The sequence below is a fragment of the Anastrepha ludens genome, chromosome 3 (genome assembly GCF_028408465.1).
Source record: "Anastrepha ludens isolate Willacy chromosome 3, idAnaLude1.1, whole genome shotgun sequence".
NCBI lineage: Eukaryota > Metazoa > Arthropoda > Insecta > Diptera > Tephritidae > Anastrepha > Anastrepha ludens.
Genome location: NC_071499.1, coordinates 129809916 through 129834974, shown reverse-complemented (window position 1 = coordinate 129834974; position 25059 = coordinate 129809916). Strand labels below are relative to the sequence as shown.

Here is a 25059-nt window from a genome sequence, read left to right as displayed (position 1 = left end):
TTCAGGCAATTCATAACCCTCCCTAGGGATAAACTGCGAATGCTCACGAGCATGCTCACAGGTCTTTGCAGATTACGTTGCGATTTGCCCATAATTGGAAAATGGTCCACTAACTTCTGACGTTTCTGCAACCAGTTCCCGTAGACTCCAGCACACCTTTTTCTTGAATGTGACACTATAGCGCGAAGAAGGTTGTGACATCTCGGTCGAATGCGACCTGAAGAAAGGCATTTACGCTCAGCCCAACCCAGCTCTATCTTAGGTTTATTAAGGGAAGTGGATTTGAATGAGGTACTGTGATGAGTAAAGAGGTGAGAAGATCGTGAGGTCGAAGTTTGCACCTCATTTTGATTGATAGATTCAAAGTATACTTCATTATTTTGCAAATTCGTTACACAATTTGATCCTATATTCTAATAATCTTAGGCTTTAGGCAGAAAGCAGCGATAAGTGTCAGAATAACACATGATTCAAATAACAACCGCTAGATAGAGATAAACTTTGAATTGGACGTACATTTGTTTTTGTAATATGTAGTCGAAAAAATTTTCATTTAAATAACTACTATAAAAAATACCCATCACTCACTTCAACAAAAACACATAATTTTTATGTCTAAACAAAAAGTAGATCACCTGCTGTGCAGCTGCCACAATGCATTTCAAAATTTTTCAAACACATTTCAAGGTGCGCGAATATATTTTTTTACAAATGTGTGTTTGTGTGTAAATAAATATTTTGGGTGTGGGAAAATTTTTTCGTTTTCTTTTCGATAGTTTTTTGTTTTTGGCCTTTGTGAGAATGTAGCAAATGGTCATTTATCATCAAATCGGAACGAAAACAGCTGCAAGGTTTTTGGGGCAAGGTTTCACAATTTTTTTGAATAATACATTACATATTAAATATAATATTTTTTTAAGTACTACTGAACGAAATGTGCGCCATAAAATTATTCGCTATTCACTGAACTCTTAATTGAACTCTTTTTTTGTGTACGTTTGTACCATATTTCAGCAGTAAAGTGACCGTTATAAACCTGAAAGCTAACGAACCAAACATAAACAGGAAAATATTCAGCCCATTGCGACAACCCTTTATTAGCTAATGCAATTAACCATTTATCTTTCAATAAGCGGCAAATGTTCCATATAACTCAATATTTATTTTGTTTACATATCTATATACAACATGTTTAGTTGTTGTACAATGTTTTTGAACTGTAATTAAGGTAATGGGTGCAGTGGCATGAAGAAATATTGATTGTTGTGCCCGTGCAGGGCAAATTTGCGCAACAAACTAAAATATTGTTCCATTTTTAACTAACTGTAACTGCTTACATTTGGTAAAGTTTGAAACTAGTTCAGTTGGAATGGAAAACTGAGCAGTTGTGTGTGTGAAGTGCGCGAACTACAAATTTATAGTTCCGAATGTGCACCAGTTTAAATTTTCCTACAGGGATGTGAGCTTTAAGTATGTGCATAATACAAACATACATACATGCATACTTATTATGGGTCAATGCTGTATTTGCCGGTTCAGTAATCTTTGTGACCAAAATAAAGAAAGAGAAAAACAAAAACCATGCAGTTTTCTGTCAGAAGTAGTTTATTTACCTATGAGAGCTGATTTTTCACCACAAACGATTAGCACATTCCTCTATTTAAATAATAATTTTTTTTTTTACATTTTTGCGTATTAAAAATTTTAATTATTTCAGAATCAATCTGCTTCACAATAATATGTGCGGTCAAGCCAGGATGATTGAGAACGTTAGGGAGGACATTTCCTGGTCCCATCTGCTTCAGGCTAGATTTGGTGTTCATCTACATGGGAGCGTCGTTTCGCAACTTCTGGAACTCTTTACTTGTGGCATACTAACATAGCCACATACATTTTCTTTTTGTCACATTCAAAAAATAAAAAAAAAGAGTTTGCATATCTATTGCACTTATATTTTTCGGTATTCAGATTAATTATGGTGAAAATAATTCAGAAGGTGTGGTGAAGATTAGACCGTTAACCAGCGAATTTGAAAGAATCACCTGATTGGCTGATGTCACCGGGATCATGGCAGCGGTTCGTTTACGAAAAATCTGAGATTGTGTTGGTGATGTACGACACAAAAATCAACACAACATTCGCTCATATTACTTCATTGCCGTCTGAACAACGACGTGAATACGTGTGAAATGAGCAGACAGAATTCAGCTGCCGTACCCGTTGACGTGGCAACCGAAGTTGCTCTCACAATTTTGTCTTTGTTGGCCTGCTAATCTATCATCCTTGCAGATCTATAGATCGCACGCCGGGACTGTTGTATAAAACGCACCGAGTTTTTTGTTTGGTACTTTATTTTGACCTTTACGTACTCCAGCGCTTATCTGTTTGTATACTGAAGCTGTTTAGTTCCCATGTGTCAATGATCGATGTACCGATACCATTTGCAAAAATTATAAATCTTCCGACAGGGTGATTAATTTTGCGCCACCTTGTATATACACACATATCTTTGCTTAATATTCATGTGCTTCTAACGTTGATTTTATAGTTTCGGATCCACAATTCGGTATATTTTTCCTAAAAATGCACAAAAATTGTTACAGAAACTGCCAACGAAAACAAAAACTCACGTTTTTTTATTTTTATGGATATATAAATAAACAAATGAGTGTTCTTTAAGAAAAATGTTGTATAGTATGAAGTGGCGTGAAGAACAAATATTTCACTTAAAAAGTGAGGTTATGCCGTAACAAAAGTCTACACAGATGTGGCTTAAAAATGTAATTAAATAAAAAGTGTAAATAACTGTACACATAAGACGTCTAAAAATTAAAAACAAAACATCAAAATAATATAAGAAACTCGTTAAAGCTGTTATTTAAATGCTTTCAAAGTACCTGAATAAAGGTAAGCGTACTTGCTATTAAATTCGAATAAATCTAGTTTTCGGTTTTTTTTTTTAACTTTTCCGTCATTTGAGTATTTGGGATTTTTTTTTTTTTTTTTTTTTGGAAGCTCTACCTCTTTTCAAGCCTCATAAACTTAACCCAAAATAACAAAATTCGGGCGCTGTGATACTTCGCTCTGCTATTAAGATACTTCGTCGTTGTTCAAATAACTTAAGTGAAAAAAAGTGCAAATGACAGCGTAAGTTTTCCTACTCCCAACAGATAATCAGCAATTTTTCAAAAGCGCCTTAAGCGTACACATTCGTGTCTACTTACATACTTGCATTTCCATATATTTACATACATATATACATATAAAAAATATTAAGTGCATTATGAGCTGCTTAAGTAGCTAAGAAAGCAACGTAAATGAATCAGCGGGCATTCGTAATGGCTTTACGGCTACTTTGCCACGTTGGTTGGCTGACTTCAGGAAATTATTTTACTACCTACAGTTTATATTCGTGGAGTAATAACTGCTCACTTTGCCAGTATGTGTGTATGTGTAGATATGTGAGCACGTGCAATAAAAATGTTAGGCAAATAACTCAATAGTAGTCATTACTTTTAATTATGCGCACTGTGCAAATATGACTGATCTTTCTTTTTGCGCTTTATGTGGCGCTCGTGTGTAAAATAATCATCATTTTATAATGTCTGTGCTGTCGAAGTACCACAAAATAAATGAAAATTAGCTCATTCTAAATTGCTTAATAAATCAACTTCAATGTCTAAAAAAAAATTAATTGCAGCTATTTTCACATTCACTTTTGCATTTTGAATTCGTTTTTGTTGTTTGCAACACATAGGCGCATAACTTTCTTTCTTTTTGATTGCTTGTGATATTCCAAATATAAAACCCAGCAAAAATTTTCACTGAAATTATCAACTTCCCATCCGACGAATGCACGTTTCTGTAGCACGGAATACTTGTAGTTATTCAGCAAACTCAATTTGGTGTATTCTGCGCTTATTTCATTGGTTGTGTACTGTTCATAAATGAGATATTTTCAATATTACATTAACAGTGGTACTTTCAGTTAATTGTTTTTTCAACGCCATCAATCAGAAAACTGAAGAAGTTTAACAATTGACATTGGGTTTGCTTTGTTCGTTCATTCAGTGCTAGATTTGCCTTTTATGTGTTTAACAATGACAAGTAGTATCTATGTAGCTTTAGAAAGTAGCAATTATGCATATGTCGAAATGTTTTAGTCTAGGAGTATGCTATTACATTATTAATATAAATACAGTAGATTCTGTTTTAATGCGGTAGATCCGTTCCGCAAGAAACAGAAAAAAAAAAAAAGCATGAAAAAAGCTACCAGTTCTATAGTAAAACTATAGATACGTTTCAAAAGTGCTAAGAACCGCATAAATCTGAAATAATGTAATAAAATCGCATAAAAAAGGGCACTAGTCCCATATTATTACTATAGATACGTTCCATAGACCGCATGAATCTGAAATAATTAAATAAAATCGCACAAACAAAATATTGTATTTTTGAAAATTATATCTTTATTTAAGAAACGTCAGAATCGAAAAATAAATTTACGTCACAAATAGAATCAGACAATACCCACATGTTGCGCATTCGTTTAGGATTTGGCGTAAAATCACTTTCGTCACTTGAGGAAATGTACACGTCTGATCTAGATGGTTATGCAGGCGATTCCATACTTGTAGGGTTAGCATTTCTGATGTAATCTGTGATGAGTTTTTGCTTAGCTGGTTTAGAATCTTGTTTATATGTACAATTCCCGATAGGTCGACATGCATTTTTTAATAAAAAAAAAAACCGCATAAAAACAGAACCTACTGTATTTATACAGGGTGGCTGATGAATTTTGCTACATTAAGAAACTCAAATAACTTTTTTTTAGTGTATGGAATTCATTTATTTTTTTTCAAGTTGAAGGTCATTAAATTTTATTAAATGTATATTAGCTTAACTAGTTTTAAAAATAATTGAATTTAAATGCCCCCATGCTCGTTGACACAAGTGCGGCATCTTAGTAAAAAGTTGTTCATTGCTGCTTTGAGAGTTGCGACAGGAATAGCCGCAATTGTTGCCCGAATGCAATAATTTCGCAATGGCGCAATGGCATACAGGCGTAGCGCAAGTCTTCCTTCTACAAACAATTTCGCGTTTATAAAAGTCTAAGCAAATAATATTCATAAGCATTTAGCTTTATATATGTACATACACACGAACACTTGTGTTTTCCCATCTAGTTTTTGACATTTTCTACAATTCACACAATGACGTCAGTTGTGTGCCGCCAGCGACCGTCATTTATGTCAACTACGCCTCCAAGCAAGAATGAATTAACCTGTCATATTGAATTGAAGCAACATATAATGGGCATAAGTATGTACATATATACTCGTATTTGGATGGATGAATGCACGTACATTAGAGCATTAGAGCAGATCATTCTGTTCACTGGTCAACTGCATAGCATAAAGAGAAATCTGCATATTGCCAAGCACAGGCAAGCGTTGACAAAAAAAAACTACCTTTCAACGCCACCATTGGGTATTTCAAACGAGCTTGGAGGGCTTTAGTAAGCATTCGCGCTTTCTTACCGTTTTTGCAAAACTTTTACTATTTTTGCTGCAACATTTCATAACTCTATGCATTGCTCCATCAAACCTAACCTAAACACTTCCCTACTGCCAGTTAACAAAAATTTGTAATTTTTAAAATGTAAAGCAATTTAAAGAATAATTTTATAAGCATTTTTTTTTTTTTCTTTTTCACTCCCCTCGGGAGCATAGAGCCTCGACAAGACTCTTCCACGGTTCGTACCCGGTTCTGTGCTGTTGTTTTTGCACCGTCCCATGAGGTATCGCCATTTGCTAGTTCGCGCAGCAACGACCTTCTCCAAATGTTATTTGGTCGACCGCGACCTCTGCTACCTTACGGGTTCCACTCCAATGCCATTCTCGTGATGCTATCTGGTGGTTTCCTCAATGTGTGACCTATCCATCGCCACTTTCTGCGTTTGATTTGCCTAAGGATGGGTTCCTCGTTGGCTGCTAAAACAAGCAAAAAGCATTTCTTAAGCCTAATTTTTCTTATTTAATTCCTTTATATCAGGTCAGTCCATAAGTTCGTGCGTTTTTTAAAGGAGGTTTTAAAATTAATAAAAAAGATGTTTAAAGTATTTATTAATAAATAATATAGTTTCCTTCATTATTTACAATGTCTTCCCAACGTTTAATTCCCTGCTAAAAAATTGTTTGTCTTTGGAGCCGAAATACGCTTCGGTATCCTTTTTGAAGAGTAGTTCTTGTTACTCATATGGGATTGAAGTCCACAGAAAAAGTGATAATCACAGGGAGCAATATCCGAAGAGTATGGTGGATGCGGCATTAGCTCCGATCCGAGCTCGTTCAGCTTGCATAATGTTTGCCTTACGGTATGAGGTCTTGCGTTGTCGTGGTGAAACAAAACTTTGCGTCTATTCACTAAAGACGGTCGTTTTTGTTAAGTGCCTCATTCAGGTTTGATAGCTGATGGGAATAATAATCAGCAGTTATCGTCTGGTTTGGTTCCAAAAGTTCATAATAAACAATACCGGCCATATCCCACCAAATAGACAGGAGAATCTTCTTGGGATGAAGGCCATCTCTAGGGGTCGGTTCTGGTGTTTCATCTTTATCTAACCATTGGCGTTTGCGAACAGGATTATTGTAAAGGACCCATTTTTCATCACCAGTAACGATACGGTTCAAAAAACTTTCATTTTCAAGCCGTTGCAGCAGCTGAGAACACACATTCACTCTCTGCTGAAGGTTGGCGACGGAAAGTCTACGCGGAACCCATTTTTTCCAGCTTTGAAACCTTTTCCAACTGAACCAGGTGCCTTTGAACTGTTCCATGCGATGAATTTAACCTCTGAGCTATCATATCGACTGTCAAATTTGACTCAGCTTCCATGAATTCGAGCAATGCCTCGGAGTTAAAGACTTCAGGACGACTAGCGCGCGGCGGGGCATCCTCCTCGTCGCAGTTACCACTTCCGAATTTTTCAAACCAGTTTTGCGCAGTCCTTACACTCACGTATCCTCTCCGTGAACGGTGTTTATTTCTGCATCAGCAGTTGTTGCATTTTTAGCACTTTTATAAAAAAATACGAAGTATGCCTCTTATACGCGTTCGAAGATTCCATATTATTTTTTAACAACGCGTGCTTCTATCCGCGATTAAAATCACTTGTGGAACGCACAATATATCAAAGAAAATATAAATGTTCCGTTATATTCCGCGAATAATTTTTTGTATGCAAAAATCGTACAAAAGTGAAATTATGGGTAAAATACGCACGAACTTATGGACTGACCTGATATTTCGAGGCATTGCAAACAGAGTCACTTCTTGGCTTTAATATTACTTGAATTTTTGACACTAAAAATAGCAACAAATGCTCATAGCGGTAGCAGTTGAAGCTGGTGGGTCATTGAAACCACCATACTCATTATTATTGAAACCGTAACCATAACTCACCATACATACGTCTTATTCTGTATTGAGAGAATGTTTTTGTTTTGTTATAAGTTTATAAATATTAAGCTGTCTCCTAAACCCGCTCTAATGCATATTCCGAGTATGTACAATCTGTGTCAGAAAAAAGGGTGCACGATTATCATTGCAGTATAAAAAATATATATTTAAAATTTTTGTACATGAAAGTATGCACAAAACTACGAGTCGCAATTACTCAGTAAGCCGTGTAGTCTTCATCGTTGTCGAGTATAACCTGGTATCTTCTTCATGCTTTGAACCAGCTGTTCTGCATAGCTCGTCGACAAACAGGACTAGATTTTGTGAACTTGACGCACGAGCTGCTTTAAATTATGGACTGGCCTTCCGGCAAGATACGTTTCAATGGGGTTAGGGTCTAGGGACTGGGAAGGCCAGTCCAATACTGTGACGCCATTTGTTTGTTTTGTTGTTTCTCAATGTGTTTTTCTGAGAGCAGTAGTTTTGATGATGCGGGACGGTAGGATATGTACGCTTCCTTCAGTCGATGGTGTTGATACTCACATCTATTCCCTTTTTAGCAAGAACTGATCGTGTTTGGCGTAGTCACAAAGAAGGTTCCCGCTTAAAAAGTTGGACGATCACTTTATCCTGCTTTTTTGTCGTCACTCGCTTCAAACCGCGCTCGGAAAAGTCATCAACATTTTTGTACACCTTTTACCGCTGATTTCACATCACAACAAACTTTTTTGATTTTTAATTACTTTTGCAGCCGCGGTGTAAAACAATTTCGGCCCTTTCTAATGCGTGCATAAAAGTACCGCTTCGCGTACTTTTCACTCATTTTTGTTTGGTTGCGTTTACGGGAAAGTTTCAAACGACACTAACCTGAGTTAGCACTGGCGTCGTAGCCCTTGAGAGGGACTATTATGCAGCAAAAAGCAGAACGAAATAAATCTTGAAGTTAAAAGAAAAAAACCGGTTCTTTTCCTCTGACACAGACTGTATATGTTTGTATACCTGCACAAATGTTTTTCGTTTGATTTGTGTAAGTCCGATTACTAGAAACATGTGAAGATAATGTGCGTGTATTTTTTTATATATTTTTATGTTTTTGTATTTTACTTTTGAATGAATGGACGTATTTTTCATAAAACAATAAAAGAACTTTAGTCAACAAATTGATTAAGAAATTAAATCATGTGAAGCAAAGTAAAATTATGCAAAAACAAAGTAAAGCTACCTATATACACATAGTAGAAAAAGTCTGCGTTCACCTATGCAAATATTCTTTGCATTAGGAAAAGTTCAAAACAATAAATATTTCAGAAATTTTTTTAATGAGTTTTATTTAGTTCACTTAAACGTAACTATCACACATATTTCGCTACCAATAACAAAATCAAATTTAAAATGAGATCTCATAAAATTAAAAAGGCCATTCAAACTAAACGGAAAAAGTTTGCGTTCACTTCAATAATAATAAAATAAAAGGCTTAAGATCATAGAAATGTTTTAAAATTAATAGCTAGTTGGATATCCACGCATTTTTATGACTTCTAGAAGGTGTATTTTCATTGATCCAACTAGTTTGGCTGTTATTTCTGGACTTATGGCTTCCCATTCCTCTTTAAGCGCGTTCTTAAGCATTTCCTTGCTAGTTATTGTACGCTCTCGTATTTTTTTTTTTCTAGAACGTCCCATAAGTGCTCAATGGGGTTAAGGTCAGGTGATTGGGGGGTGTGCGAAGTTGTTTTGGAACATTATACAACAACCACAACCTAACAATCTCTGCTGTGTGTTTCAGGTCGTTGTCCTGTTGGAAAACAAATCTTTCTCCGAGTCCCACTTTGATTGCACTTTCTCTCAAATTCGTTTTTAAAATATCGAGATAATCATATCTGTTCATTATCGATTCAATAAACTGTATATTTCCAACGCCCGAACTAGCCATACACCTCCATATCATGGCACCTCCTCCCCCATGCTTTACCGTAGGTACCAGATTTTGCTTTCCAAGTGCCGTTCCGTTTTTGCTCCAAATTATTTTACGACCTTTTATCCCGAAAATACAAAACTTGCTCTCATCTTAAAAAATCACACTATTCCAAACTCAGGTGGCTTGTTTACGTATTCCTTGGCGAAAGCCATCCGCTTAAGTCGATTTACTCGCGATATGAAGGGTTTTTTTCGGGCCACTCTGCCGTGAAATCCGATTCTTTTTAGAATTTTTCTTACTGTATCTGGATGTACTTTCTTTTGTTATTTTACTTCTATGTCTTTTGAAATTTGTCTTGCTGTTAGTCGTGGATTAGACTTCACAAGAATAGTTAGGTTGCGTTCTTCTCTTTCCGTCAATTTTTTTGGACGCCCAGAACGAGGCTTAGACTCCAAACAATTCGTTTGCTTGAAGTTGTTTATCACTCTTTGGACCGAGGAGTATTGCCTCCCAACAATTTTCGCGATTTCCCGATAGGTCTTACTATTTTGCCACAAACTTACAATGATTTTCCTTTCTCCAATATCTATTTCTTTTCGCCTTTGATCCATAGTAACAAAAAATGTATTTCTAATATCAATTTTTCCCTCTTTAGATTTGTTCTTAACCGCGTCAACTACATGAATGATTTAAAATTAAATTTAACGTAATTGCCATGCAAATAATCGACACCATTCGAAATGAACGCACACTTTTTCTGCTCAGCCTATTTAAGTAACTGTACTACAATCCCGTTATCTGAACACGACGCAGCTCAAACTCCAAAAAATTTTGTTCATATCCTCTACGAATAATTTTCTTTGAAATAAGTGAAAAGAAATAACTGAGTGTTTTAAGATAAACACGTTAAATTATTTTAATACTTTATAACAGTGGGTAAACGCAGATTTTTTCTACCATGTGTACGTATTTATATATGCATTTGTTTGTATGTACTCTGCATGTAGTACATTTAAACACTTGGTTATTTGAATGAACTTCAATTACATAACTAATATATTTTCAAAGGCGAAGAGATAAGCTTTTGTTATAAGCAAAACTATGCTGGAGTCAGCAGCAGAGAAGTGGGCATACTAATATGCCTATGTAAGTACACACACAGTGATATGCATATGTGTTGTGCAAATGCACAGTTTGACAAAAAAATTATACTAGGGAAGCTGTAACCAAAGGAGACTTTAAACGAGTTTTGTGGATTTATTTTTAGAATATCGAATTTTGGTGTTTTACTTTCTGCTAAGGCATAACACTTCCCGAATGCTGTGCCAAAGTTTCATGAAAATCCGAGAAAAACTTACGGAGATATGTGACTATTTTGACACCTTTGTGGTTATATTGAATGTCCCGGTCTACTTAAACTGATATATGCGGTATGTTTCAATGTTCCCAACCGTGACTTTCGTTTTCGAGTTCTTTTTTTATCTGTATTCAAAAAAAAAAAAAATTATTTTGCATTCGCACTGATTGTTCCACTATATTTGCTTTAAAGATGTATGTAGATTCCTTCTTTTTGTTATCAGACTGTTTGTCGCTTTACAACACTAAAGAGCGAACTTTATCTGCTCTTGAAGGGTGTGTTTGTCAATATTTTCTTTCACACGATCAGTTGTATGAAGAACTGTATATGCCAACAGCTATTTGAATTCATTACGCGCAATTATCAGTTCAAAGGTTCAATGGGCAATTCAAATGATAATGCCAACCAATCCCCTATAATACGTGCAATATAAATAATAATAGTATTAAGCCATTCCATGCGTGTAAAGAGCGCACAATGTATAGAACTCACTATACTCGTATAATATTATTACCGTTAATGTGCTCAACTTCATGCGCACAATATGTATGAAGTGCCACTCGTGTAAATTATATTTGTATGGCTTCAGCTGTGTAACAGACATTTTTTTCTATAGCGACCACACTACGATTTTCATACTCACCTTTATTATTGCATTTATTTATTTCATTATATTAACTTCCACTCTTTCCCCTTCCCTTTCCTCGTTTTTCCAGCGTCAGTACATTTGCTGCAACTCCCATCGATTCTACTTCCATGGCACCATTGCAAAGCCACGCTGAAACGCAAAGTGTCACAACGTTAAATTTGCACGAAAAAGACGTCTCGCCGATCGGCAGCAATTCGAGCACAACGCAACTCTCGCGAAAGCAACTGCGACATCAGCGCAATAACTCCAATCAAAGTGATTACTATACCGCAGCCTATTTGGCGACAACATCGGACAGTTCAACACAGAATTTGAGCAATTGTCGAGGTGAAGGGAGGTGAGTATCGTAATCGAGATTAAAAGCATTTCTGTTATTGCTAGTGGTACTGAAAAGGTGTGCTAGCTTAGGCGAGTGAAGTAAAACAAAATTGGCACAGAAAGAGGAGAAGGAGCAAAATTTTAATTTGAAGTCCAGCTCTTGATTGAAGTTAAAATTTACATAATATCAAATTCAATACTGAAAGAATGAAAGATAACTTGAAATTTGGGAGAAATAGTGCCGTGAACTAATTTTAGATTGGTTGGGAGTGAGAACTGAACGGTAAGTCTCAAAATAGGCAACTTTCGTGACAAAAAATAAAAAGTGAGGTTAGTTTAATGTGAGCATGAAATAAAATTGAAAAGCGAATAGAAAGAAAAGTGTTGTTTATAAACAAAAATTGTAGACAACCCTCTAAAATGGCATCAGCTGAACACCTGATTCGGTAAAATTCACTGAGTGCATTCATTAGTGTTACCGCACGGTGAAGAGAATTTAGAAGGTGTGGCCAGCATCAAACCGTTAACCGGCTCTCGGCGATGTTTAAGGAATCAGCTGATTTGCTGACGCTTTGGGACGTGACAACGGTTTGTTTACGACAAAACATAGTTTATGTTGGTGACAATTGATTTGAACGGCGTAAAACGACGTGTGAAAGAAGTGGACAGAATTCTGCTGCCGAATCCCCAAAGGCCTTGCAATTCATCTATCGCCCTTAGTGTTACCGCGTCAGGTGCAAGCTTCTGTATTCTTTCAACCATGGAATTTGCTACAATTAAATTTGCGCTGAAAAACAGAGTCATAGAAAAGAGAGAAGTGAGATTCAGTCCGTTCAAAAGTTTATTGGTTGAAAAGTATTTGCCTTCGCAATGGCTTCTACATCTATCTACTGCATGCGAGTTCTTTTGTTTTTCCCATAACAGTTGGAACAACAGAAATACATCACAAAATACAAAAATAAACAACTCAATGGAATCGTAACAATGAATATGAAGAATCAATGAAAAGTACGAAGTAAAAAGTGAAATGTACAAAGGAAAAAGTGAAAAAGTTAAAAGTTAAAATCGCTACCGGCATTATAAGAGAAATCGTAAGGGGAATGTTTTCTGAGAAGCGCAAAAAAGTAATTGAGGTCAACAGTGTGTTCTTAAATAGGTGTGCCATTAAGACGTCTATTGAAATTTGAAAATAAGCACATCGTTCAATTGCTTTTTATTGCAATAAGTGTAAAGAGGGTAGACATGGCGCTTCTGTTCGAAATACAAAACAATTCTACAAGTGCTTGCGGCAGTGTCTGCTGATGATCGGCAGGCAATTTCTTTGGTTTGGTTTAAAAGCCCTAAACCGGCTTTGTGGGTGAAATTAAATTTTTTACGCACAAATTCGAATGCGATAAAATTCACCCAATAAAAAATTGTAAGGTTTGAGATGAGAGCAGGGTTCAAAAATGTAATTTTAATTAGATTATACAAATCTGTATTGCTAACAACCCCCTAAAAATATTAAATTTCGATCAATATATAATATTTATTGAATTGTTTTCTAGTATTGCTCCCAATCATAATGTACGTATATAAGATACACATGTTGTATTCCCATCATCTGCACAGAGAAGAAAAAATTATGCAAAATCTCATTGTTTATAATTACTTTAAGAAATGACGCAATGTAACGCTTATTGTAACATTTTTTGAAAACCCCCCCTAAATCTGAGGGTCTGCGCACGGGCCTGCTAGCAGGTTCAAAACTTTTTTTCATTCACTTCCTCTACAATTTTACTACCAATACATCAGTTGTCTTCCATTCAGAAGCGAACTCTTCATCCATATTAAGTCGAACTATGATGAGAATCTTCAGCTCATTCGCAGATAGAGTGTCCCTAAAAACTATTTAAATATGAAATAAATTATTGACATTCAAGAAATTGTTACTATAAAAAAACAGAAATTTTTTCTGCTCTATTTCTTCCGATGTTTTGCAAGCGTCAAAAACGTCGCTCAACTTCCTTTGATATGAATGATGAGTGACGGCCTCTTGGCATGTCTAATTTAAATATCTGCATGTATGCCCATGATTCGTAATGCGTTTCATGCAGATGGGAGTCGTGGAAGCTCTCACTTATAATATATGATTACAATTTCTAAAATGTAGATTAGTTTCTGTAAAAAAAAAAAAATAACTAAAAAGGCTCAAGCACGCAATTCTTCTCATAAAAAAAGTGTTCCATACTTACTTATAATCCAGCATCATGTGACTTGGTAAGCTATCCGCAGCCGCATAATGCACACACTGCCGGAGATATAAAAAAAAAAAAAAAATACCGAATAATTAACCCACTAGTAAAAGCATTTGCCCATCCAAACACTTTCATGCCAGTTTAAGATAACTGTCGACCATTTAATAAGCCATGACACTTCGTCAACGTTGTTGTCTTGTATTTTTATCGAGATTTGTGCGGCTTTATCAGCATCTAAAATACTTACGAAGCGAGTGCTCGACATGCTTGGGACAGTCTCGACAATGTATGTTGACAGTATGTAGACGTGCATGCAGAAGCTTAGTAGCTTGTCGATTCTCTACAAAGGCTCAAACAGTTGGTGATTAAGTAGTCATGGAAAGCTATTATGCGATAAGTGAATGTAAGAAAGATAACTAATAAAGCATTTGAAATGCCTCTGTGACGAGTGGGCGTCTGCAGAATGTTTGCTGCATTCCTTGTTAATTCAATAAAGTTTTGGAAGGTAGACGACCACATTTCAACGTGAAAAGGATCCATTGTTACGCTTTATAAATAGCAGGTTGCGCCATTTCAATGGAACCGTCTTTGGTTGTGGTCCAACTTTTCCAATTTAGGCCAGAAAACCGATGACTACATCTTTTCAATGAATATTGAACTCGAGAGGTCTTTATTGTCCCTTTATATACCAAATGTGGTAATTGGGCATCAAGCCTCTACGCCGCCATCTAAGAACCAATGGAGCTGATCATTCACTGCTCAGCACTGTAACTCTTCAATTACCTTCCGAAGTAGACAGCTGTTAAAATTAGTTTATAATAATGAAATTCATTGAGCGAACTTCTCTTTTTGGAATATCGATGTATCAAGCAGTAGTAGACAGCTTTATTTTGTTCAAGGCTCGATGCTCAGTCGTCTTCTGGATTTAAAAATCTCCCAAGATGTAAACATCTCCCAAGATATAATTATCTCTCATCTTTCTCTTACACTCAACACAAATTATTTAAAACTTTTTTGTAGTGTTGTAATTTTGCACCCCGTACAACGGATATGCCAACATATTTTTATCTACATTTGTGTGATTTCCTCGAAACTCCACAATTTGTGGAATGTCGATAACGTGTCAAAAAATGACAATATCTGTACTTCCGCTTGATAGTAAAAAATATTTTCTATTTGCACACCTGGTTATTTTACAAGCAAGCCGATAAAAAAGTAATCCATATAAACTCAGTTAAGTTAGAGTTTTTCGCTCGTGAACTGATAAGAGCTTACCAAAATCAATAGAAATTTTATGATAAATAAATATACTTACACATATCTATTATACGTACACATATCTATTAGCCAATCGAAAAGTTTGATAGTTGTTGGAGTAGATAATTTGCAGTGAAAAAACTATTTATTAAATAGTGACGTTGCGTCATTGGCCCATTTGTAGTGAACTTTCGGGGGTTAACCGATGTGAAAACAATTGAGTCATAGTGAAAAAAATGTTTTTCATTTTTTTTGTTTTTTCTATAGGTTTACATATTTACTACGATAAACCCGGTCGCATTTTATAGCCCACAGGTGACCATATTTTCCCCAATAAAAGTTGCAGCTGTTTTGACGTAAACTAATACATATGCACAGACATGTATTGATCAGACGCCCATAGTCAATTGTAATTGGCCAGCTAATTTTGATTTTTTTCGTAGTTTGATATAATCCATCGTGATCTTGGTATCCTACCCATCACTGACGTGGCGAAAAAGTACGCCATGGCTCACAGACAACGTTTAAGTACACATGTCAACGCTGAAGCATTGGCTTTGCTTCAGCTAAATACTCATCATCGGCGGCTCAAGCGTAAAACAGTTTTAGACCAGATGGGCACCCAGTAGCAACTTTACCTTACATATTTATACATTCATAATGAATTTATGAATATTGAGCCATCTTAGTTTTTCCTTTTTTAATATATGTGTTCAATTAAAATTGCTCGTTAGTATCTTTATTTAGTTGTACTAATTGTAATTTCTAAACGTAATTCTGCTTATACTTTAAGATGCGTTAATAAAAACAAAACAAAAAAAAAAAAAAAAAAAAAAAAAAAAAAAAAAAAAAGTTTGATATACTCGTAATAAGAAAAGCATTTGATAAGTTTATACTAACATTTCCAATTTTATTGACAACAATACGGCCCTTATTACTGCGGCACTTCCCAACAGTGTGATATAAGTCCATATGTAGGGATGGGGGTAATCACAAGTAACATTCCCGGAACACTTGTGCTTCGTAGCATGGGAAAGAACAAAGAGGATCACTTAGAAGTTTTGGAGCTGCATTTTATATAGACCTACAGTCAGCGTCAAAATAAAGTATACACCTCACTTTGATAAGTTTTTACTATTTATTTATTTATTTTCATCACACTGATTTTTGAGTATTTTTTTCATATATCTCAGAGGCATATCTTGCATATTCTTCATATATTAAATTTCATCTAAATCAAGTTTTGCATATACTTTATAAATATGCATTAGTTTTAACAGAACTCGAAGTAACCTCATCCAGCAAACTGAAATGTGGAGTAAATAGCTTTTTTTGCAATTGTTAATGGATGTCCGTAAAATTTTTTTGTATTTTTTTTTTCTCATGTTTTACTCGTAAGAGCATTTTTTCCAATCTTGGAAATGCGACAGTCACATCACGCGCGTGTTATGTAATTAGTTTAACATGCTTGCCTGCAGTTCTCAACAGGCTTACGAAATATTTTACCGTGTCACACTTTATGCTTACAAATTTTCAATAAGCTCTTACCTCATAGCTACTGAGAAGCTTTATTGCTCTATTGCAACAAATTAATGGCGCATTAGCTGCACCATACACCACCACTCGCCCTAAGCTACAAGAAAGGCGTGTTGCAGCCTCTTGTCTACAAGAGCCTGCCAGGAAAATTTAAATTTCTGTTATCTTATAAGATTGCAATTTCAAAACAATCGATAAGCTTTATTTAGCGCTTATCAAATCATGGATGTAGGTAGTTTGTTTATTGCAAATACATAATTAATCAGCTGGCCCTCACTAAGTAATCAATTCAATAACTTTTCATACTACTGTATGTTTAAATAATTATTAAAATTGACCAAATCGTATGCGGCTATTGTTTTTTTTTACTGCGGTCTTCTTTCGGGAGGCAATAGCAAACGTCCGAGTGTATTTTTGTCATGAAAAAGCATCTCATAAAAAATATCTGCCGTTCGGAGTCGGCTTAAAACTGTAGATCCCTCCATTTGTGGAACAACATCAAGACGCACATCACAATTAGGAGGGGGAGCTCGGCCAAACACCCTTTTTTTATTTTATGTGTTTTCCCCATATTTGAAAGTTGTAGAAGGTTAACGGTTTTTAAATACATTACGTTCGCAGTATTCCACCTTAAATGCTTGAACAAATTCAGGGAGTTTGAGATTGTGTACGTTGCTATGTTCGAAGAAGGTATAAACTATGCCCCCTTTTCTAAAACAATTGAATTGTAGACTATGAAAATGGTGTTCCTCCGTCGTTGTCGGAATCAGGTTATTTTGAAAACACATGGATTTTTTCGCAGAGTAGGAATGTAAATTTTCAGGATTTTACTAATTACACAAAGTATAGAGTTGGCGTTTTACTTTTTAAGATTAAATTACCATTTGTTTTAATTAAAGTGTGATCATGAAAGAAGGATAAAACATTGATGTGTGACCTAAATGCATGACATACAAAGCCGGAAAAGCTTGCTGGAGGTCTCTACCACCACCATTAGAAAAAATAACATTTTCCTTAGGGCCAGTACTAACTTCACAGCCGTGAAATGTTGCCAGCAACGATTGTCAAATGGGAAGAAACGTGAAATTTATGAGCTTCGCCCCGAAATCAATTGGCAAATTTTGTTAAGAAAAATGTTTTTAAACAAATTCGCACACATTTAACTATACTGACACAAAAAAATATAAAGAAGATTTATTCACACTGTCTTCGAAGACGTTTCGCTTAAAAATGCCACGTTTTCAGAATATTTGAACTCAGGCACCTCACTCGCAAACGAATTGTCAGTTTTCGCTCAATTTGACATGTGCATTTTAAATAGATATGAAAAAATGTTGCAGGCATGATGTAGCTGGCATGTTGCCCGGTGTTCTCATGGCGTGAACGGAGTAGATACATACGAAATTCCACGCATATTTCACGGCAATGCAATTTTTGTGAATTTTCACAGCCATTTCACGTGAAATACGAACTTATTACTATGCTTTAGTCAAAACTACTGGAGAACTAGGAACCAATTTACGAACTGCTTGTTAAAGCCCTATATAATTTATTATAAAAGGTGTTTGAACGCTTAAAACTCAATTAATGTTGCAAATAAAGCTTTTCTTTTTTTGAAAATAGGTATTTTGTGATGAAAATTTTACTGAGCGCATCTGATGAAAAAATGTAAAAAAACATAATACGAGTTACAAAAACCTGCAAGTGCGAAAGCATCTTATAGTTCCGGAAGAAACTTGTATTTCAACCACCCTGTTCATATTTGCTCGTTTCAATTGCTCGGCCACATGTCGTTCGTTCTGCTTTGACTTCTGCGAAGCTTCAGTGATAGATAATAACTGCTGATAAGAATACACAAAACAAACAAATAAGAAATAACAGTAGGGCAGGTGCACAGATAGCGAGCAAAGCACACTTGTTTCATTCATACACGCGCGCGCACACACACACATGCATATGTCTGCACCTGTTACCCTAAACAGTATTCACACACAAGTCACATTAAAGTGGTTCATGCCTTCCATGCACCATTTTAATGGCATAAATTTGTGTGAAATGCTCCGATCGTGAAGCAAATATTATTCGATAGACGCTTACAAAATCCACTCCCACCATTTGGATTTAGTTTTCCATGTGCAAGAGTGCGGTCAAGTTGCGAATTTATCGCGCGCCACGAAAATGAAGTGATACGCAGAAATATGGAATATGAATTCTCGCGATACGCGGTGGCTAATGCAATACTTTCTATGCCTTCACATACATACGTGTATTCCCGGATTGTGCATTCGTGTGACTCCCGGAGCATATCTCATAGTTCTCAAATTTGATATTACCAAGCATTTACTAATTTATATGTTTAACAAATTAAAAGCCAGCGTAGTACCGAAAAGTGCGTCTAACTAACCAAAGGGCGCACAGCTGGTAGATGTGTATTTGCACGAAAAATTAAATTTCTTAAAACTTCATTTGGTGAAAAGAGAGCAGACAAGCGCCAGCGAAAGGGTCTCTATACCCAAATAATATATTTACTTTTTTATGAAAAAAAATTATTGTCAAAAAACGCGATGGTAAACGACACGCTGAGCAATCTAATTGGTAGTGCAAAGAGTGTTTTTCACCCTAAAAATGACAATGATATTCACTCATTTGAAAAGTATATATTCGATAATTATATACCGGATATGGAGGGCGATGGCGCGGCTGTGGCGGAAATTGAGAATTACAAGCGCTCCAAAAGCAAATCCATTTTCGAACTGCCCTGGAAGCAGCAGGACACTCACTTGTATAGTACGGAATTGCGGCGATCCATATCCAAGGAGTGAGTTTTTTCTTTCTTTTTTCATGCTCATCAAATTTTCAAGCGTTAATACGTGGGACACTATTCCCATTGTGCGGCTTGGCAGCTGAGTTTTCACCATTGCTTATAAACACTAAAGGTGAAATTGTTTGCGCCTTCACTGCGAGAACAAAAATAACATAAAAATATGAAATATGTTAAAACAAAAATTAAAAAAATCCAAAACTGATAATCAATATTATTGGGCTATACAAGGCCTTAGTACGAGTACTTGTTCGAGAGATTGAAGAATGCTTTGTGAATTTTTTTTTTTTGTAAGGTGGAGCTGCTTTGTTTATTTTTATTTGTTATGAATTAATTTTATATACAAGTTGCACAACTGCTTACCTTTTTTATTCCTTTTATATTTAACAACTCATACAATTTTTATTATTAATTTCAAATCATTCATGCGCCCGTTACCTCAATGCCACGTTTACACACTCTTATCTCAAAACATACATATTTCCAAAAAGTGTTTTGCGAGTCAGTATTTATGACTAGAGGCTCATATATAAATAAAATGATAGCAGTTTTCCCTGTTATCAAATGACATAAAAACTACTTGAAGGAGTTCGGTTAAATTTTGTAAGTTAATTCCTTTGACATAGGCTACCAGCTGTCCCGCTAGGTGTCACTGGAGTCAAAACATATAGAAAAATTGTATTATCGGCGGGATTTGTATTTGGAATATTTAGTATACATACTTAGTTACATGAAAATTATTTATAATATTTTTTTATCTTTGTGTTTATTTTAAGTTTAAATGGTGAGAATTTTTGTTATAACTTGTTCACTTTAAATGTATGAAGGCAATCTTTTATTATTGAATTATATGAGTCATTTAGAATTTTTATTCTTTACTTTTGTTAAATACAAACTGTTATGAAAAAGTTCATTCTGGAATTTTAAAAAAATTAAACGCTTTTAATGTGGTGAACGCTTTTAATGTGCACCCGGAGGTTTGCCTTTGCCACAGTGAACTTCGAACGATAATCACCCACAAATATAGTGGGAGTGGATTTGTGCGAGCTATCAAGCCGAGATAAATAATTTCGTAGCAAGAACGTAATCTATTCTCGCACTCCCACTCTCACTCTGTTGATCTATCGTAACACGCCTTCACTCAAGGATGATAGATTTACAAGTTTTGGCTAAGAAAAAGACAAAATTTTAAGAAAAATAAGACTCAATTCAAGAAAATTAGTAAGCGACTATATCATGTCTATGTTATCTTAATCGATTTTCAGGTGTAGGAAAGTTTCGAAACATGAAAATTTCAAAATGCGATATCTCTGCGAAAAAAAATGATATTTGAGCGAACAAAACGCCATTTGAAAAAAGAAGGATTGTATTTAAAGATGCCATCCTTTAATTTTGGTGAAAGAAAACATCTGCAAGGCTACATAACCTCAAATATGGGCAAAAATGGGGTTTTTTGCACTTTTAGGTTAGGATATCTCGAAAACTCAAACTAATAAATTAATTTTAGTTATCAATCCGAATTTTGCATGGACAGAGAAGCAGATATTAGTTTAAATTATTTCGGATACTTTTCCTTGTAGACTAGTGTTATTAGTTTTTCCGAAAAAACGATATATTTTGAATTACAGCGATTTATGTGAAAAGGTAGTTATATTTTTCGTGTTGCTAATTTTCATGTAAACTATATTATTTCGCTTTGTGACTGTACTGCTGAAAAATGTTAGTTCCTCATAATTTGCGCAATACAATATGTGACGTTGTTGTTGAAAACAAATTAATTGCGTAATTAGATATTTTGTTTTGTGACGTTTTTTTCGTGAAAAAATGGGCTCTGTAGAAATAGCGATTTTGTTTTAATAATGTATCCGCTATAATGCAAAACACCTTCTAATAACGCAAAATGATACGCTATTGCTGATAATAAATGACGAATTTCGACTTTTTTTTAGCTTACTTGGACTTTTTTTACTTACGTCGTTATCCAAAAACAATTGCGCATTTTCTTCATCATCGTTGTCAGAAGATAGTGACAATTCCTTAGCTGACGTGACATACTTCCCAGGTTCCGCTAACGATTCCAGAGATACTATCTACAGCAATGATGAAGATAACCCGCCATATCCGACCGCGGTAAACAGCCAAATTTACGATAACTGTTTCGAGGAAGATTCTCCAGATCTAGAATTATGCACGCCAGTAACTAACCAAAACTCTTTCGATCTACAACCAAGCACATCAACTTCAAACATAAACAATTCTCCCATCATTTTGGCTGGTCCGGCGATGAAAGGGGAAAAAAAGAGGAAGCAGCCGGAAAATTGGAAGAAAAACATTGTCAAGAAAAAGAGAAATAGTGGTAAATACTATGTAAGCTTAAAAAAAATCATTTGAAACAAAAGATAAATTAAACCTCCTTACGGTGAGAGCTGCCGGTATAGATGTTCAAATAAATTTAGCGAAGAGAAGAGAAAAGAGATATTTTCCTCATATTGGGCTCTTGGCGATATTGAGAAGCAGAGGCAATTTATTTCCAAATGTATGGAACTCGTCGAGCCCAAATACCGCTATGTGCGTTTGGGTGGAAAAAGAGCTCCTCGACAATACAATAATGCCTTTTTTGTAAGATTTTTGACAATTCTATTCACGTCTGCAAATTATTTTTTAAAAACACTCTTGATATCAATGATCGACCAATACGAACAGTGATAGAGAAACGAGAAAAGCTCGCGAACCAATTATTGCAGCCGGATCAAAGAGGCAAACACGGAAAGCACAGAAAACTTGACAAGAATATTGCAAATGGAATAAGGGCATTTATTGAAACAATACCGAAAATCGAAAGCCATTATACGAGAGCAAATACGTCTAAAACATTTATTGAGGGAAGCAAAACAATATCAAGTCTTTATCGCGACTATGTAGATGTATGCAAAGAAAAAAAAACAGCCATTTTGCACATATATTTCGTTTTATAGATCCTTTACGGAAAACTTTAATATTTCCTTTTTTACCCACAAAAAAGATCTGTGTGAGCAATGCGAAGCCTATACTAATATGACGGTCGATGAAAAAGCGAACAACAAAGGCGTTTATGAAAATCACTTGCATGAGAAAAATTTGTCGCGAGAAGAGAAAAGTAAAGACAAGGAAATACAAAATGCATTTATGGCAATGTATGATTTGCAAGCAGTCATGCAATTACCAAAGGGCGAAGTGTCTGCCCTATTATAAATCTAAAGTAAATGTGTTCAATTTCACCATATTTGATATAAAAACAAACTACTGTCAATGTTTTGTTTGGGACGAATCCAATGGAAAACGTGGTGTTAACGAATTAGGAACATGCGTTTTTGAAGTTAAAAGTTTGGCAAAGACTGATGAAGATGAAATAATATTTTATTCCGATAATTGTGCTGGACAACAGAAAAACAAGTTCATGGTTGCCTTGTATTTATACGCCGTTCGCTACTTGGGTATAAAGTCCATCACCCACTAGTACCTCATCAAAGGCCACACCCAAAACGAAGGAGACTCAGCACATTCCCTTATTGAGAGAGCAACTAAACGAATCCTTAAAAGTGGTCCAGTATACACCACTGACTCATTTATTACTATAAGTCGATCTGCAAAGAAAACAGGCCACCCATTCTTAGTGCAAGAAATGTCTTATGGAGACTTCTTTGACATCAAATTACTCTCTAATGACATGGGTCCATTGAATATGGGAGAAATTAAACTCTCTGAAGTGAAAATCTTGAAGGTTCAAAGAGAGTCACCCAACTCTGTGCTTTTCAAAACATCATACGCTGAAGAGAAGTTCAGAGAAGCCACTATAATCAAATCGAAGAAGAAACATGGCACATCGATTGATTTACAAAAAGCCAACCTCTCCAAAATCGGAATTCCTAATAATAAAAGAGAAGATATCAACGAATTAATTAAAAAGAACTTGATTCCACGTTTTTATCAAGAATTTTATAGCAATTTGTGATTAAATTTTCCCTGTATTTTCCTGTAGTTATTATTAGTACCATTTTTAAAAACTGAAAATGAAGTTCATATAAAAATATGTTTTAATGCTATGAATTTTTGTATTGTATTTAATTTTTGTTTTAGTTAAAAAACCTCGTTCATATAAAAATATGTTCTAATGCTATGAATTTTTCTATTTAATTTATGTTTTAGTAGGTAGGTAGGTAGGTAGGGTGGTTGTCGTAAGACACACTTAGACCTTCGGCAGGTCCATTGTGATACCACTGGAGCTTATCCTTACTTTACGTGTTCCTTTTCAAACCATCCGGTTGCTTTAATAAACGAGCAGAGCTGCGTTAGTTTTAGATGGGCTATATCCGCTACATCGGTTAGAAATGCTGTATCGAGAGTGCGCAGCCTTCTCATAGCTAGGCTTTCACACTCACATAAAAGGTGTCTGACTGTTTCCGTTTCTTCTGTATTAAGACAGCTTCTACAGAAATCGAAGTAAGGGAGTCCTAACCTTTTAGCGTGGCTGCCTATTAAACAATGACCAGTTAAAACACCTATCATTTTTCTTATAGATTCTCTGTTGAATCTTAGCAAGATCTTCGATCGACCGCTGTTCCAGTTCGGCCATGTCTGTCTGCTTAGTTCGCATGTTGTGAGGTTTTCCCAAATTGTATTTACCTTTTTGATGGTTTCCCTGTCTATAAGTAATTTACAAGTGGCTATGGGCATGGGTATCAGCGCCTTATCCGGTTCGAGATCGAGCGTTGTACCGGTTCTTGCAAGTTCATCCGCCTTACAATTTCCTGCGATGTTCCTGTGGCCTGGTACCCAGATAAGGTGCACCTTGTAGCACTTAGATACGTCATCTAGTAGTTTAAAACATTCTAGAACTGTTTTTGACGAGTGCGTTTTTGATTCCAGCGCTTTTATTGCTGCTTGACTGTCCGAGTAAATGAAGACTTCATTTGTGGATAATACTCTCGTTTTTATTTCTTTAAGTACCTCTTTTATGGCAGTGACTTCCGCCTGAAATACACTGCAATGATCAGGTAAGCGAAATGATTGGCATACTCCGAATTTGTCGGAGTAGACCTCTCCACCTACTTTGTTGTCCAGTTTTGAGCCATCTGTGTAGATGTTTAAGTCATTTATCTTAACAATGAGCCCGTTATCCCATTCCTCTTTGGAAGGAAATACTGTGACAAAGGATTTATTAAAATTGATGTCCTTGGTCCTACTGAAATCCGTTATGCTGGGAATGCACGGGAGTTGTTCTAAAATTGAGGAGTGTCCCCTTTGGTACGTTCTGAGTAGGCCGATTTCTCTTAGTCTGAGAGTTGCTTTGGCAGCTGTTTGCTTACCGTACTGCTCTATTGGTAAAATGTTAAGCATAATATTTAGTTCATCTATGGGTGTGGTTCTGAGGGCCCCGCAGATGCAAAGACTGGCCATTCTTTGTACGTGTGCCATGGTTCTTTTAATGTACAATTTATCTAAAGCTGGCCACCATACTAATATGCC

At 35.6% G+C, this 25059-nt stretch overlaps 1 protein-coding gene across 3 annotated transcripts in view; it reads left to right on the top strand.

Annotated features, from left to right (window-relative positions):
- The window catches only part of LOC128859236 (uncharacterized), a 126666-nt gene that overhangs the window by 78967 nt on the left and 22640 nt on the right, over positions 1–25059 (top strand). For all 3 annotated transcript variants that reach the window (XM_054096071.1, XM_054096070.1, XM_054096072.1), the window contains one exon: positions 11453–11722. In XM_054096071.1, coding sequence (XP_053952046.1) covers positions 11453–11722 — 270 coding nt within the window. The remainder of the gene's footprint in view (positions 1–11452; positions 11723–25059) is intronic.